Source organism: Coloeus monedula (genome assembly GCF_965178545.1).
Source record: "Coloeus monedula genome assembly, chromosome: 13".
NCBI classification, from domain to species: domain Eukaryota; kingdom Metazoa; phylum Chordata; class Aves; order Passeriformes; family Corvidae; genus Coloeus; species Coloeus monedula.
In genome coordinates this window covers 12,293,778-12,311,589 of record NC_138793.1, presented here as the reverse complement: position 1 = coordinate 12,311,589, position 17,812 = coordinate 12,293,778, and the positions used below count along the sequence as shown (strand labels likewise).

Below are 17,812 nucleotides of genomic sequence, written 5' to 3'. Positions count from 1 at the left end.
CAATCCCTCAGGCTCTCCTCTAGCACATGTCTTCTTCAGGGCTGCAGAAACAAACCACTAAAAGACCAGCTATAAAGGAATCCTTCCCATTGTCTTATTAAAACATTTGTCAGACTGTCCTAGTGAGATTTAATGAGGTTTGGTCTTATTAATTCCACCCTGAAGAGTTATTTCCTCCTTGCTTAGCTTGAGAAGTTAAAATATTTATGGAGATAGTAGAATAATAATTGCTGCTCAGTGAAGCTGCTTTGTGCCAGAAGCTCTTGTACCTCTCCAAGCCTGCTCTTTTCCATCCATCATTTCCAGGCAAGCTCTCTGCTGAGCTGCCTGGCCTTGACTTGCTGCTGCAAACAGGTGGCTGTGAGTGTTTGCAATGAGCAGCAAGTGTAAAAACATCATTGAAAGAATGGCCTTGAGATTTCTGTGTTGAAGGCTCTCAGGAGAGCCTCAGAAAGCGTAATGGTTTGACAAACCAGGACATGAGACAGAGACATTCAAAAATGAGAGAAGAATGGGAAAAGGACAGCTTGCTTTATTGGGGAAATATTGCCCAGGGTTGGGTCTCTGGTCAGTTGGCTGAGGTCCAGGCCCCAAATCCACCTTCCTCCTTCACATCATGGGCTTTTTATGTGTCTGTAAGGCACTTTCCCACATACAGTGGCAGCTAACATAGGGGCACAGTCTGTTCAAAGCCCCACCACAGTCCTTCCAGCTTTTCATTTCCACATGCACCCACCCAAAATTGCCCAAATTCTGGCACAGGTTAATGAAAACACTCCTGGGATGTGTTACCTGTGCAAAGCATAGCTGGGATTTTGATGCTATTGAGTGCTTGAATTTGCCAACCAGTACCAAGTTTCCCTCACCAGACATTGCAAATGGATGCCTAAAAATGGGCTCTCATGGCCACGTCCTTGTGGGTATCAAATACTGGGGAAGAAGAGTTTTGATGTTGTTGAACATCTCAAAGCTTCTTTGCTGGCATTTTTAAAGGTCACTATTCAGCTCATTAAGACTACAGGATGTAAAATATAGATTATTCTGCACCACCCACAAACTCAGAGACCCACTGTGACATCCCCACATCTTCCCTCTGCCTCACAGGGTTACACCCTGACCAACAAGGCTTCCCAGTGCTGGCTTTCAGTGAGACTGGCCAAATTGGCTGACAATTACCACTCCTGGGGACACTGATGACTTCTCCAACTGTTAATAACCACAGTCCAAGCCCACCCACAGAGTGATGCCACCGAACTGAGAAGGCTTTTCAGTTGGAAACCAAAGGCAACTCTGTTTCACCCACAGTTTCCCTCCAGTTAAAAAAACAAAACCCAACAACAAACCTATTGCCATGCCATAAAACACCCATCAGGCCTCATCCTGGGATGATGGAGGGGTTATCTTCCACCCACCCAGCCCTTTAAAAACCAGGCATGTGTTGCATGGTAATCTCTGAGTGGCTGATTTAAATTCGTTGCTCATAATTGCCTGTTTGCTTCCAAGAGATATTTTCTTATAATTAGAATAACAGACCTGCCTCTTTCCCCTTTCCCTCCCCCCGACTTTTAAATCCCTTCCAAACCAGAGACCCAAACCTGATTGCTTGGCATATAATCAGTAGGAGAAACCTGAAGAGAACAGGCATTTAAATAGTTGATAAATGAAAGCATTACCATATGAAAGACCCTGAGCCTTCCTGAAACAGCTCTAAAAAACCAAATGAGACACCTGTTCAGATTACAAAACTGACAACAGCATCATATGGACTTTAAAAGTTTTTTGCTATAAAATCCTCCTTTTGCAAAACTCAGCGTTGGACCCTTCTCATCTCACGCTTACCATGTCTGGTCCTGAAGGTCTCCTCCTGGACCCTTCCCAAGCAATTTATCACAGGACTTCTCTATTCTCACTGTTAGAGAACCTCCCTGCTGCATTGGGATCCCATCATTTCTTGTGCAGCCACACGGATGTGAAGGGCAGGTATCTGCTGGCCCACACGTGTGCTGTGCTGCACATCCCTGAGGTCACCTATGGATCCAGAGCTGGCCCCTCTGCCCCCTTTCCACTCACCCAGCAGGCAAAGAACAGGCTTGAAAGAGTGGCCTCTTACTTCTCAACACCCTGGCTATAGCCTTTTGCTTCACACAAGTTCCTAATTAGATGTATTAATACCCACAACGCAGCAATTTAATACATATTTATTTCAGTTTTCCAAGGGAAGTGCAGATTTTGTTTTCCAAACAGGACCTACTCAAAGGACCCTGCAGATATAGCCGTGTGGGATGGTCAAGCTGCTGAAGGCTCAGCCTGGCTGTGCCAGCTCTTATGCTTTGACTTGCTCCCTGCCCTTCCTTTTGGTGGCTCCTTCAAAGCTGCTCTCAGATTATTTGGCAGCGCAACAGCACTGACACCTGGGGGATTTTTTCCCTTCACCATACAATTTACCTAAATTCACCATACATATTTACCTAAATCCCAGGAGCATAGACCTAAAATGGAAGGCAAGAGGAGGAAAACTATGTCCTCCAGGAAGTCCATGAGAGCTGGAGCCAGGACAGCACAAGCAGGACCTCCAGATACTACACTCTTCCTTTTCAGAGAGAATGGAGGGACGTGAACTTTGCAGCAACAGACAAGAAGAAGAGCAGTGAATGAGGATCTTCTTCTAAAAATAAGTTCCAAGAGAGGCCTTAAGATTCATCTCCCTGCCAGTCCCTGCTCCCCACAGTCTGGCAGCCCAGCTGGATATCATGCACAGCCCTGCAAAGCTGGCAAGAAAATCTCTCCGGATGGCATTGCACAGAGAAGCGGCTTTCTGGTCTGGAGTCTGAACAGAAAAGTTGGGTAAAATTCAGTTCTTGCAGAACTGAAGCAGCACATTTTGTTTTAATTTGTGGTGCAATATTTTCTTAAGTCAGTTTCAGAGAAGAGTTGCAGGAATGCTTTCTGGGAAGCTAAACAAATGCACCTCCTTTCCTTTCAGATTATTCTTCAACTATAAAGTTCCATAACTTTTCCAGAAATCAACATCTGTTTTTTGCTATCAAAATTGATACAAAAATTGTTCGGAGATGTGTCATTCAAAACACATGGAGAGTTGACTCAACCTTTACCAATTCATTGACCCATCACCATGCTTTTCTTTTTTCAGACACAGCCATTCACCTTGATTACATCTTTAATTGCATCATAGGAGTGTTTCAGAGCTGTCGTGTTATAAAATCACCCATCCAAGAATATGAAAAGAAAAGCAGTTGATAATCCCCAAAACCACTCTCTCCCCATCAGAGCAGACACTGCAAACGTGAGGATGGATGATGCTCTGAGCCCCCCAGAAAAGGCAAACTGGTCATTTGAGCAAACAATCTGACCCCTAAAGAAGAGCCAAATGCTTCCAAGGGGGAACATGACAAGTTGTGCAGGATCTCCTGGGGTTCAGGCAGGTACAAAGCACCAGGAGACGAGCTGTTCCCGTGTTCAGCAGCAAGGAAGAGAGAGCAGTGTTTCTCCAAAGGAGACACTGGCGTGGGATAGAATATGAATCACCCAGGAGGGAATATGGAACAACTGATGTGCTGCACTGGAGTGGTACCCCCCAGACTTCAAACCCAAACTAAAAGTCTTCAGCTGCTGTTCATGTAACCACCACGAGCCAAGGCCAGAACATGAGATCTGTGAGAAGCCATGAGCAGCTCACATTGCTTGGGCTGGGTACAACCCAGAACAGCCACCATTGTGCTGCTGTTCCACCCTGCCACGGGTCTGTCACCCGACACGGCACAGCCCTGCCCCAGGAACCTGACACCCTCAGTGTGAGCACCACGTTCATTCAGCAGAGCAGGAGAAAACCTACTCAGGTTAAATGAAAGGCTGAGATAAAGGATTAGCTGGAGGATGGAAGGCAAAGGTTCTTTTTGAGTATTAGTTCTACTGACTATTTTATCTCGAGGTGTCATCATGCAAAAAAGAGCAATATCACTTTTGGCAAGCTTTAGTTTGGCAGGTAAGAATGCAAATAAGAGCACTCTAAATTGCTGATCTTGGCTGTGCTATGAAACAAAAAATACCATCCACCATTTTTAGCATCCAAGACTGCTGGCAGATGGTTCTTGCTCTGGGGCTGTAACTGAGCTGCTCAAACAAGCACAGTTTGCAGTTTACTGCTGGGGGCTGAAAACTGGGGGAGACCCACGGCCAGCCTGGCACCAGCAGCAGGGAGAGTACATCTGCTGCAGCACCTCCACCAAGCCCCAGGAACTCAGCATCTCCTGCTCACTGCAATTACATCTCACAAAGCAGAGACAAGAAGGGTGGATTGATGCAGGAACAATTTAACTCACGAATAATATGCAAACCTATTCACCTGTGTGTAGACACCTCTGAGCTCCCTACTGCTGCTGATGGAGCAGCAGCAGCAGCTGGTATTGAAGGTCAGTGCACTCAGCTGTCCCTTTATGATTTACATATTCTCTCATCTAAATAATGATTCTCAGGGGAAAATACATTTGCAGCTGCTTTGAGTACAGTGCCAGCCCATAAGACTCGTGGTGTTTGTCACCCCGAAAGGAGAAGGCTCTCAGGGGGTGTGTTGTGTCACCACTTGGTCATATTTCCTCTCCAGGTCCATTAAATGAGATAACTGATAGACTGGCAGTGGAGCTGGCAGCGAGCAAGCGAGGAGTAAAACTCTTTGCTCTCTCTCCAGGACCAAAGGTGATGCTGAACACCAAGCAGAGGCTGGTCCAGAGCCACACTCAGATGCTCAGGCTTGCTCCATAAATCCTTCCTGCTGTACCCTACTCTTCCCTGAAGCCAGTCTCATTCTGGCATGTGCAGGAGGGTTGCAATTTCAGCTCCAATTTTGGGTAATTTTGCTTTCCAAGCACCCACCTTCCATCTGGGACAGGGAATGCCCCGAGGTCAGCCACCAGTGCTTCTTGGACCTGTCTGCTGCCCAACAGGAGCATCCCCAGGAAGGAATGATTTGACTTTAAATCTGAGCTGCTTCATCCTTGAAGATGTTCATCACTCAGCATTTTTTTGATTTCTTTGCAGCTTGCTTTTAAAGTTTGCCTCACCAGTTAAGGTCAGCCTTACTGATGCTTGCATGGTCAGTCCTGCAAAATGCTTAATTGGCAGAAGATGGGAGCAGGAGCAATCCCAGTGCAGCTGGCAGTGGAAGCTGGACCTGACAGGAACAAGGATAATTGGACCTCTCAGGCTCCAAAACCCACACTGTTTTTTTACCAAGCTAAGTCACATTTCCAGCTGGGGCTGGGTGAGGATGTGCAGTGGTAACCACCACATCTGCCACCCCCGGGCACTTTCCCTATCACCCTGGAGGCTGACAGGGATGGTGGAAGCTTTGGGTGGGCATTGTCCCACACTGTCCCCTAAGGCAGGGGAGTCAGGGGGAAGGGGAGGGACAGCAACCAACCTGGCTTTGCTCTCCCAGCTCCCACCATACCACGCATGCCCTCCAACACTGGACACAAACCATGTCCTTCCCAGTCATGTTGGTTTTGATATTTGCTGACTGCACTATACACAGTAAAAGAGAATTATATAAGAACATCTCCTGCTGTCAGCTTTATTTAGAACCCGAAAGTTCATTTCCTTTCTCTCCAATTTAACTTTGCATTTCCTATTGTCACTGGCAGTCATTTCAACGCGGCACGGACATCACTGTATTGGAAAATAATTACAATGACAGATTTTGTTTTGCTGTGTGAGACCTTCCACTACCGAATCTAATTACTGCTGATACTTTAGGAGCTCTTCCAGCATGAGATAATTGCTGCTTTCTCTTTTTATGAGCAAGAAATAATAAGTTGTCTTTAAAGGTGAGAAATATAAACAGCAATTAAATACCATGGTTCTCCATGCCCTCTCATCAGTTGGCACTTCTTCTCAGAAAGACAGCACAGAAGAAGGTTGGGCTTCATTTATCATTTGCCCCAATACGTTGTTTGAAAGGGAGGAAATAGGAGCTCTCCTAAATGATCAATAGTGTTCTCCAGCTTAGGAAATGTGTATTTTATTATGGAGAAGCAGGAGCATCTCAGAAGCAAAACAGTTTGCTCACAAGTCACAATGCTCAGCATCATCACCCAGCCCTTTGCAGGGTCTGGCCACAAGAAAAGGTGTAGGGACAGCAAGAGGCTCAAGCATCAGGGGGCACAAAACCATGCTTGACTCTACCAAAACCTGCTGCTTTGGCCATCCTTCATCTCTTCCAGTGTTTATAAAAACATATATTAAATGTATAAATCTTTTAAACATCCTGCTACCCCATCAGCATGGGACCCTTGGTTACAGCATCACATAGGGAGGACATGGGGTGGAAGGAGACTGCACCATGCCTGAAGGTGTCCAAGGCCAGGCTGGGTGGGGCTTTGAGCTCCACTCGTCTACTGGAAGGTGTCCCTGCCCATGGCAAAGGGGTGGAACTTGATGAGCTTTAAGTTCCTTCCAAACCAAATGTATCCTGTTTGGACACTGGAGACGAGTTTCTCTACCACTCACAACAGCTTGTTCTCTGTTGGGTTTTATTTTCCCCTGCTTCTTTACCTGAACAAAAGTGCCTGCCTTTGAATAATTCATTGATGAGATTTGTACCACTTTGTTCACAAAATCACAGCGGGGAACAGTGTTTTTCATTAAATACTTCTTTGCCAGCTCCTCTCTGTGATGGAGTCTTGCTCTGCTTGCTCCCTTGCCAAAAATCTGCCAGGCAGGGAAGAGCAGTGCACCCCACAGGCTGATAAAATGAGGGGATGGGAGGATGCTGGGGCAGCATTCCCTCGACTGGCTTGGGAAATGTCTGCATTTGAGATGAAGTGTTGTGATCCTTCAGTGTCACGGGAGGAAGGTGCCTTCAGTGCTCCAGATCTCCTTGTTTCTCTCCACAAAATCATGATGGAAGTGACCAGCTCAGGTTTAGGTAAATGACCTTGACCTGTTGCAATTAAGGCAGATGAATCCTGCCACAATTTGCTGAATCAAGGAGGGAGAAAAATGTTCTTCTTAGGAGTGGACTGGGATTATGAATAACCAACCGCCCTACTTCTGCTGCAGATGTCTCATGCAAGGTAATACCCAAATGCTCAGATGCCTAATTTATAAGCAGGGAATAGACCATCTTCCTCTTGCAAAATATTAGGAAGAGTTAGTCATTTATATTCACATCACATGAAAAAGCAGTGGTGGAAGGCATCACGAACAGCAAGCTGGAATGAATTACTAAGACCTCTATTGGCATGTTAACATTTATTTGAAATACGTAGTTGGCAAACCTGATGGTCATGAAAATTGCTAATAATGAATATAAATGAGACATGAACAGACACAGAAACTTAATTGTAAAAAATGAACTATTACTGTTGTCCTGATTTTTTTCACCCTTTCATAATGTTGATTAAAAAATCACTAACACTTCAGACAGATCTGTGCTTGGCCAAAAACTTTTGTCTTTAATTTATTATGGCAAGACATCAACATCTTAAATATGTGCCTTCACTTTCCATATTGCCTTCCTCACAAACATCAAAAGGGATGGATTTTGATTAAGCAAGGAAATAAGGCTCTTTACTCAGCAGCAAGAGGGGAGAGAAATTTGCCATTTCCCATTCTAACTTCTAAAACTTCTTATCATTGTCACTTCTTTAATGTGGAGTAATTTGAGTTTCTCCTTTAGCTTCAAAGATAAATGGAAGGGAGATTTCAATCTGGATTGCTTGCAGGAGGGCTGTAGTTGGATTGGGAAGTCCTAAAACTCCTTTCTCCCTGGCTTGGTCCTCAGCATACCACCTTACTGCTCACCAGTGAAGAGGAAAAATGCTTTTTATTCATCGTGGCACAAAAGAACAATGCAAATGCGGTTGAAGGTGGAAGTGGGAGAAGGGATTGATTGTCCTGAGGCAATAAATACCATTGATACAGCCCAGTTGCACTATTAAGTGGTATGGAAAGACAGGGAAATTATTTCAAAGGAACTAAACCTCTATGAACACTTCTCTCATCCTGGTAAGACAACAAATGAGCGGTGCACCTCTCTGCAGGGATGTTTATATGGTACATCAGCTCAGATTTTCTAGGTATTTATAAATGAACTTCAATATGCTTCTTGATCACTGTCAGTGTCTATAATAGTCCAGTATCATTAATATACATGATGGATTTTTTAAAGACTTAGGGCTACTTTGCACTTGTAAAACAGGGCATTATATCTCGGTTTTGGTGCTTGCATGATTCTTCTGTGGTCCTTCAAACACACAGCCCTCTAGTTTCTAATACAGCAGCTTCACACATGAGCAACTGTATTTGGAAAGCAGGATGCCTTCCAAGATGGAAGCTGGGTTTAAAGGCAGCTCTATCATGTGAAGTTTCTAAAAGCCCTGCCAGTGATGCTAACAGCAACTCATGCATTCAAAATCCCACCCCAGAGACCAAGAGGCCACGTTGTCTGCAGAGCAGGAGCACACAGCACTGCTGAAGAGGATGAGGACCTTTCAGATTTATGTGCTCTTTAATGCGACATTTACAGTGCTCACTCTGTGCCTGTGAAACTTGAGGTGCAGGAAGGAGAACTCACCCGTTTGGTGTAGTCCATGGCCTTCAGGATGGAGAGGTTCAGCATCTCCAGGGAGGCCAAAACATCTTCATAGTCTCCCATATGGTCAGCAAAATAGTCTGGGAAAACCAAGAGAAACATGATGGGAACATGTTAATGTAACTTGAGGCCACACAGCACAGCAAGATTTACTATTGGTGGTAAGATAAACCTGAGAGGATGGTTCCAGGTATATTTTTATACTCTTTATCTTCAGTCAAAGTCACAATTTGTCCTGAAGGGATGGGAAGTGGTGTGATTCCCATGAAGTTTGGGACCATTGCAAAAAGGAGATGTAAGACCCAGTAATTCCCACTGAAAAGAATTCATCAGGGTCTTTATTTCTACACCTACTTCTGCATTTGATTTTATATGGTCTCTCTCCCTCCTACTGCTGGCATGGAGGGAGAAGTCTCAGAAGAAATCCCCCTTGACATTCTTTGCCACTCAAAGCATCCAAATACTTCCCCGGTTCACCCCAATTCATATGAGCTGAGACTGGCCTTACATCGTTCCCTACATTCCTATCACATTTGCACCTCAACCCACCATCACAGGTTGAATAGGCTTCTGAGAGTAAAATATGCCTTGAAAGGAAGAGAACAGAGCTGCAAGCTGGGCCCGAAATCACGTGTTCTCCACAGAGAAGGAGCCACACTTTCTCTGTGCCATCCTTATCCTTCCCCTGTTTCTGGTGATTGACACAGAGCACAGCAAAAAGCTGCTCCTTAAAAGCCGCTGGGGCCATTCCTCAGCACTAGGACATGGAGCTTCACACTGAGGTGACATCTCTGTGGAGTGCAGAGACTTCAGGAAACAACCCCACTAATTAGGTTTTCTTGGCTTAATTAGAAGTGCCTATAGCTATTTACAGTCTGAGAACATATCCAAAGGGAAGAAGATTTTGGCAGAAACCAGAATGTCACAGCGTGTCTGACAGCAGCTGTTCCACGATAAGCCAAACAGCTTATTCTCATTGCAGCGTGTTTGTTTGTGTTTTCCTTCCTACCTGGGAAAGAAAAATCGAGCAGGGCTGAAAGGTAAAGACATTTTCTAAGTCCTGAAACAACAAGATGGACCCATCCATCTCAGGAGAAATGAGCTGTTGTGGGCACAGCACAGCCCTTGACACTGACCAAGGGGCACATGGGAGGAGAACAGAGTTGACTTTAACAAAGTGTTCAGCTCTGCTGCTTTAGTGTTATTCATTCGTGCAAAGCTGCAGGGCTCAAGAAATGCCTTTTAAGATACTCTCAACATCTTATAATACACAACTCATTTCAAGAAAGACACCACAGCTCCCATTTAGATAAACTGGGAGTTTATGTTTAATACTTAGAAGAGAAGCAAGCAAATAAATCACAGGCAAGGGCAGGTATTCAGCAGATAACAGATCTAGGCAGGAACTTGTGCTGATTGATCCTTTCTCTGGCTTCCCCCAGCTTTCCACAGGAGGTGATGGTTTATCTCCCCTCTGTCCTGGCAGCTTCACCCCTGGGAGAGGCAGCGAGATGGGATCACGCTGGGTGACAGCCACGTAATTTTCTGATTTTATCAGAGTGATGGAGAAAGCCAATTGGGGTCAAACAATGCCATTGGTACCGCTGGATTTCCTGGCAAAGTTGATGGTGCAAGCTGTGGGGGTTTGATTTCTTGGGTCAGCTGGCAAGGAGACCCAGTGCAATAAGAATGGAGTGACGGGAACAAGCCCATCATATCATCAGCAGACCAAAAGGATTTTATGGAAATCTTCGTTTCTTGCATACCCAAACAAGGACAAGCAGGAATAATCAGTGGAAAGGGGAAATGTTGTTGCTTTTGCTGCCAGCTTGGATGCTCAAAATGGTGTGGGCAGGGGGTGAGTACACCAGCAGAGAGAAACCCTGGACAATGTCCTGGTGCAGACACACCTATGGACAGAGAGGTCTTTAAAGGATCAGGAATGAGGAGTAACTGCCTGGTGCTGGCACAGGCACCCAGTAACCCCATCTCTGTCTGCACAACCCACTCCCAGACAGACTTCCAAAGGCTATAATTAGTGGCAAAGTGATGAAGGTAAATGGTGAAGACCTGCTGAGGTGATTTTACATGTTCTGCATCCTGGCACAGGAGGGGAGGAGAAGAGGTGGATCAGCTCTCTGCAAGGCCACATGCCTCTCTCCCTATTTCCTCCCAAAAAGCTGGGGTGAAGGAAACATTTCCCAATAACAAGCATCCATAGCAAAATACACCTGAGTGAGCAGCTTGAGTCACCTCCTAGTGAGGCAAAGCCCTTCAGAAATCCCAGCAGGAAATATTCTCTTTCTGGTCAAGGTGTGGGACAAAATATTATCACAGATTTTCTGTTCAGCCTTTAATTTTGGCAAGCTGTGGGAGGTACAGCAGAGGTATTGCACCCCTCAGGCAGCCTGCTGGGAAACATGAAGGCTGGCCTAGGGAGAAACATGTTACAGGTATTGCAGAGGGAGATGGGTTTTTTGAACTTCAGAGCGAAGCTGGAAGCTATGACATCTCCAGAAATTAAACTCCAGCTTGTTATTGAACGGGATCCATGTGCTTCACTTAGCTCTGACCCCATTTGTGCTGCAAGAAAATGAAAAAAGTTTTGCCAATTTTCCTGTGGAATAAGGGGCAGAGCAGCAGCAGGGCTGAGATCCCCCAGCTCCACAGCTGCCACAGCACTGCAAGCTCTGTACTGGGTTTCACACATCCTTCGAAGGCCCTCGTGCACACAGTGATTGCTTTTGCCCAAAAAGAGGGACTGCACTCACCACACAGCTCCTTGGTGTCCACATTGCTGGAAGAGGGGGAGAAGGAGGCAGGGGAGGAAGCAGAAAAAAAAGAGAGAGAGAGAAAGACAATTTTAATGTACAGGACAGATGAAGGCTACAGGTAGAATTCCCATGGGCTTAACTCCAGATGCCCTCCTGCAACATCTCCCGCCCCCTCAGCATCCCCCAGCCACCAGTGGGGACAGCCTGTGGAGAAGAGAAGGGTTTGTGCCACTCAGAGCAACTTCAGCATCTGTGCAGCTGGAATAGGTTCACAAGTCATTTTGGCTATTGCCTGAGGGGAAAATGGGTACTTGTACATCCCCCACCACAGGGAGACCTTTGTCCAAGGAAGACCCAGCACACCTGGCACATCAACTCCTCTGACTTCCTTACAAACATCCAGCCTGGCAACACCCTGGTGAGGCACTCAATATGGCAAGGAATGTGTTTGTTCCCATTTACTCAGAATAAAAATTTGCAAAATGTACTTTTCTTGATGGACCAATTCTCCTAATTCTGTCCTTACGAAGTAGCTCTTGCCTGGGACTCCCTCCAGACAAAATTGCACGATTACTTCTTAACACATGAACACTTAGTTTACATAACAACATCTCAACAGACAACCTGCTTGGGAAATAAAGATTCCTGCTAATCTCTCTGTGCCTCCTATTCCCACACAATCGTTAGTGCCATTCAAGGACTGGAACAATCTCTTATAGAATTATATTTTATCAATCCACTTATATCCTGGAATATAAATATCTTTATATCTTTAACTAAACTCATCCCTGCTCTGTCTAACCTGCCAGCATAAGTGGATTAGGGCTTTCATTGACAGCATCCTCCTGCAGCCCTGCCTTGATGTCCAAATGTCTCGAGCTCGTGAGGTGCTGTTTGACAGAAGTGTGCCACCTGCCTTGTGTCCTGCTGAAAAAGCACGAGGTGCTGAATCACACCCCCTTTTGGGTAAGTGATGCCTGTCATGGTGTAAAGAAGTCACCTCTTGTCTCGAGTGCAGGACACTGGTGGTGCAGGACACACCTGCAGGGGTGGCTGCTGTGGCAGGGGCGGGCAGCACACGCCTCTCTCCGCAAAATGAGCTTTTGCACTACTTTATCTTCATTCTCTTGGAGACTTATCATCTTCCTCAAACCCTGGAATTACTTCCCTGAACCCTACAAAAGCCTCTGGGGATGCTGTGGGCTCAGCTTCCCTGACTAGGTGTTCTCATGGCCAAATCCACTGAATACACAGATACAAAACACTGTGCAACAGAGTCACTCCTGATCCCAGGAGCTTTGGCAGAGCACAGCACTTTGGCAGCAAGTGACTGCCAGCACGGAGCTTCAGCAATGCAGCAGCAGAGGAATTCAGGTGAGACCCCCAGCAGATGCATTTCCAATGCTGGCACAGCCTCAGGACCACAGCTGGTTGTTCACCAAAGCTCTCTCAGCACACAGCCTGGGAAGTCAAATGCTGCTTTCAGTCACATGCGTAAGAGTAGCTTTTACATCAGCATCACCCACAAAGTGTTTCAATAATATCTTTCAGAAGACAGTTATTGTTTATAAACACCTACTGACGTGGTTATGGGTTTGCAGCTAGGGCATGTTACTGAGAAAAAACCAACCTATTATTGTATTCCCTGTGATTCTGCATTGTAATAATTGATCTGCTGCTGCCAAAATTGGTCTTTTATTTCCTCACATCTTGCCAGTGTATGATTTAACTTAATTGTGCTTGAATGTTAACTCGGCTGAGAAGTTGCTTTTAATTTTAAGTCATCTTGCCTTCAGAATAAGCCTAATGAAAGAAATTACTGAAGCCACAAGCTGACTTAATAAGAAATATGATAATGTTCAGATGAAAAACTGTAAGGAGAAATCAATGGGTACTTGAGCAGGCTGTTTCCATCCCCCAGGAGTTTGCCTGCTGGGAACATCGCTGACACAGAGCCACATCCCCACCGCTGTTACAGGGGGGTTTCTGGCCCAGCCTGGGAGCTGCATAGCACAAGCCATGTGCAACACCTGGCTACAAAACAATTTACAAGCTGATCTGGTGGTTTAATGCTTCAGTATCTAACCCCCACCATGGGTTATGCCAGTAGGGATTTTTATTATGCAGATATTCAGGATCTGGGGTTCAGGCCTTGTGAAATGGGAGGTTCTGGCTCCTGACGAGCTCCCTTGTCATCCCCAACCCTTCATCCCAGAGCTGCCCTTCAGAGGGTATTTTTGGAGCAATCACATATCACAAAACCCTTCAGCAGAATAATATTTAGGTGAGCATTAGTTACCACTTTTTTTTCAGGTGCCAAACATTCAACATTCCTGTTTACAACAATAAGTTAAAAAGAAAAATCACAAGTTGTTCTCATGTTTCCAGGAAAAAAATGAAAGAAGCCTTTCAAGTACCAGAACACTTGGCTGTGAATTAGCTTTTGATTTTTTTTGTTGCATCAATAATATGACTAATTCAGGGGCTTATTGAAGCCGTAACCCAACTAACTAAGCAGAATGTAATGAAGTTTAAGTAGAAATGAAAGAATTATTAAAGCTTTCTGTCTTTCAATTTTTTCTGCAAAGTAGAGACCATATCTATCTGATCTCATTCCAAAACAAAAGTCTTCCTTTCAAAGGAGAAAAAAAATCAAGAAAATCCAAGTCTTTTTGAAAATCCAGGCCTTTTCTCTATTTGCCAACCAATGAGGCTCTAGCATGGAGCAGCACCACCCTGCATCCCCAGTCTTGCTGGGGATGTGCACCCTTTGAGGTTACCTTCCAAGGCAAAGATATACTTTGGAGATCCTCCATTTGCCATTTGGGACCTAATTGCTCCAACAGAAGTAGAGTCAAACACAAGAGCTCAGATTTCAACCTAGACCACCTTCTGAAAAGGCAGAACCCAAGCCATGAACTACTTTGGCCACAAAAAAGGACTGTTTATTGCTCACCACTCCCTCCATTTAAATACACTGGGATCATTTGACCAGATAAACATATTGGCAATGGGGAAATAGTTTTCTCTCCTGGTTCATATCCAACTATTTCAAAGAAAAAGAAAAGACCTCTAAGCATGATACTCCTCCTGTGTATGCAGTTTAAAGAGCAATGACCATGCTGCGAGAGCATCCCCTCAGTGGGATTAATTAAGTGAACTTGCTGAGGGAGTAATTACTGATGCATGACTTGTAGGAGCAAGAGGCTGCCCAGAGTAATGGCTGTGCCTCCTGCATACTCCAGAAAGAAATACATTTCTCCCCACAAAGCCCCACCCAGAGTTAAACTGTGGTTTGATGAGCACTAGAGCTAACGAGGACCCCTGGCAAGTCACATCAGTTTGTAAATCTTTTTCATTCCTGTACCCACCTTTCTTGAAACATGATGCCATCTTTGAGACTTTATCCCAGGAAGCAGCACCTTCAGGCAGAGGACCTGTGTCCAGCAGGTGTCCAACAGCCCAAGGATTATGGCCTCAAGCTGAGCATCCCAGCAGCCAGACGTCTGGGTGGGTGATGGTACCATGCAACATCCAGGTCTTGGGTCAGAACATCCAACTAATCGATCCAGATCCAGCCTAACACTTTGCTAAAGCAAATCAGTGTTTTCCACCAGGAAAATGAAATATTTCTGGAAATTCCCCATGATGATTATTTGGATTAGCTCTTAATAAGCAAGCCCAGGGGAGCACAGCACAGGAGGGGGTTACCCAGAGAACATCCCAGGAGGTCTCAGCATGGCAAAGTCAGGGATGTCCTGGTCCAGTGCTGCTGCTGACCTGCAGAGGTTCCTTCCAACAAACACAGCCAGGAGTCTGCAATCCAGCCTCTCTCCCTCTCTTTCCCAGCATCTCCCTGCCTCCCTAAGGCTGATGGTCTCTGATGTGCTGTCATTAACATATTTTTCCAGACTTCGAATAAAGAGAGGAGAGAAAAAGTTATCTCAGACTGAAAAAGATAATGTGGAGGAGTGGGGCATGAAATTCCCTTCCTGGGTTTCAGCTCAGCCAAAGGAAAGGTGTTTCAGTCACTCCCAACAGGCAGTACAATCAAAAACATAATGGGAATTCAGAAGTTGCAAATACATCAAAGTCTCATCTTCACGTTTCTCATGCAAATATCTGCCTGGATGTGCTGCTCAAATGCTGCTCGGTGCCCGATCAGCTTCAGCTGAAGATAACAACCCTTTTCCTTGGGCAGATGAAAGGTTTGCATCAGCAGCCACACGGCTTAGTCACTTCACCAGCACAGAAAATGGATGGTTCCTTCCCGAAATCACGTTCTACTTTTATTTCCATCTTTTATTTGCAGCTTTGGGTTTGCCACAAGGCTTCAAACGAGCACGGAAACAAATTATCCTCTAGCATTAGCCACCTGCAGAACTCATTTTCATTTAGGAAAGACTAAAAAACAACAAGTGCAGCTGGAAAATATTATTGTATCTGATGAAAAGGCTTCTAGTCCCATCAGCAACAGTGCTGTGGTATCTCAACACCTCAGAAGTGGCAGATATGCATCCAGATGCCTACTAAGGGGTCACAGATGGTCACTTCTGATCATTAGTTTCTGACTCAATGAAATATTTTTTACACAAGCCCCACAGAGAGAGAAATTATTCCAGGCAGAGCATGAGAAATACCAAATACTGGATGCCAGTCAAGAGCTGAATAACTTTAATTCTAAAGAATTAAACCACTTTCCAAGCCCATCTTGTATCTTCTGGTGAATCCTGGTAAATCCTTCCCAAGACCAATCCAAGTACCTCCCCTTTACCCATCTGCTTGCTTAAAAAAAACCCCAAACCACTCTTATGGTATGACTTAAAAAAGGACTTCCAAAGTCTGGTGTGCCACATTGCAAAGAAACAGCAGAAACCATATGCCAAGGCTGTCCACAACCAGAAGGACATCCAGCCACCTGCAGCTTCGAAAGACAGAGGCAGAGAAGGATTCAGAACATATATCAGGTTTGGCTTTAATTGCTTTAGCTGTGGCAAGCTGGCAGCTGGGGCTCTGCTGCCTACCTGGCTTTACTTTAAGGATGGTCTTTTTCTGCTGCCAAATGTCCCTGTTTCTTGCATGACATAAATTTGTGGTGTGCTTCAGCAGGAATAATTCTAAGGTGCACATGCTGGTGCAGGCACTATTGCCCTGCTCCCTATTCAGTACAGCAATAAATAGAGTGAGCAGTGAGCCTGAAATAACCCAGCAGGTATTTTCTTTTTCCAGCAGGGCAGAAAGTACCACATGTTTGAACTCCCAGAGTGGATGGAGGAGAGCCATGAGGCAAGAGATGACACAGGGGTTATCATTTACTCCAGAGGTTTCTCCCAAAATCCACATTATATGAAAGAGGAAAAGTTTTGCAGAGTGCACATGGATCACCATCTAACCAGGACACTTCCAGCACTGAAGCACAATGATTTAGATTATAACACCTGTGGAGAACAGCTCCCATGGGGGCTCCTGCAGGGGAGAAAAATGCTGCCTTCTCTAAAGCAAAACTAACAACTTTATTTTCCCTTAGCATATGCTCCATCACTGAGCACCTGGTGAGCACAGTAAAGGCCTCTGAAAGCCCAGCAACAAAACATGTTTTTCTCTAAAGCCCTGATAGCACAGAGGAAAAAAAATAGGGACAAAGAATTGCCCAGAAATACAGAGAAGCAAAAGGAGGATTTTGTATGAAGTTTTCACATATAAACTTTGATTACAGTCTCATCACCTGTGGTGCAGGTTTGGGGTTTATAACACATTCTGCATACTTTGAGAGATGGTCGCTTTCCTCCTACTTGCCCTTGCTATAAAACAGGATTTTCACTCACCATTTGAAGGCTGAAGTCTAGTGTCCCCCAAGGATGTTCTGCTCACCTAAACCTGGGGCTGGCTTCCTTCCTGCTCGTTGCACATCTTTCCTTGGGATTTAGGCAGATGAGGACCAAGACAGGGACAGTTTTGCTTCTTTCCACACTGTGTGATGAGCATGGCTCTCTGTTCAGCAAGACAGAAGGTGAGCAGCACTGGGGCTGCACAGCACACCTTCATTCAGGTCCACTGGATAGTAATGTTTCAGTATTTAAAACATTTTAATAGTAATATTTTCACATGGCTTTCTCTGCAGCTTCTTGCCTTTATAAGCCATCTGGGTTCTCATTAATTGAGACACTGCCCAGATCCACTTTCCAAACCACACGCCCACGTTCATTGGAAATGCTGGTGCCCAGAGCTGTGAGCTCTGCACCGAGTGCTCTCCTCTGGAGCACCAGGGCAGCAGAGCCTTCATTAAAAGCCAGTAATATGGAAAACACTGATTTTTCAAGGTAAACTGAACTGACCTTCAATACAAACAAGCACAGTAAACCTGGTAGGCTCAGGATAAAACACGGTCCTTTGTTCATCCTGCTTCAAGGCTGTTCCCTCCCTACAG

At 45.2% G+C, this 17,812-nt stretch overlaps 1 protein-coding gene across 1 annotated transcript in view; it reads right to left on the bottom strand.

Moving 5' to 3' along the window:
- The window catches only part of NECAB2 (N-terminal EF-hand calcium binding protein 2), a gene marked incomplete at both ends in the record, with an annotated part of 75,017 nt that overhangs the window by 7,548 nt on the left and 49,657 nt on the right, over positions 1–17,812 (bottom strand). Inside the window, 2 exons of the mRNA XM_082289968.1 lie at positions 8,594–8,691; positions 11,383–11,408. Coding sequence (XP_082146094.1) covers positions 8,594–8,691; positions 11,383–11,408 — 124 coding nt within the window. The remainder of the gene's footprint in view (positions 1–8,593; positions 8,692–11,382; positions 11,409–17,812) is intronic.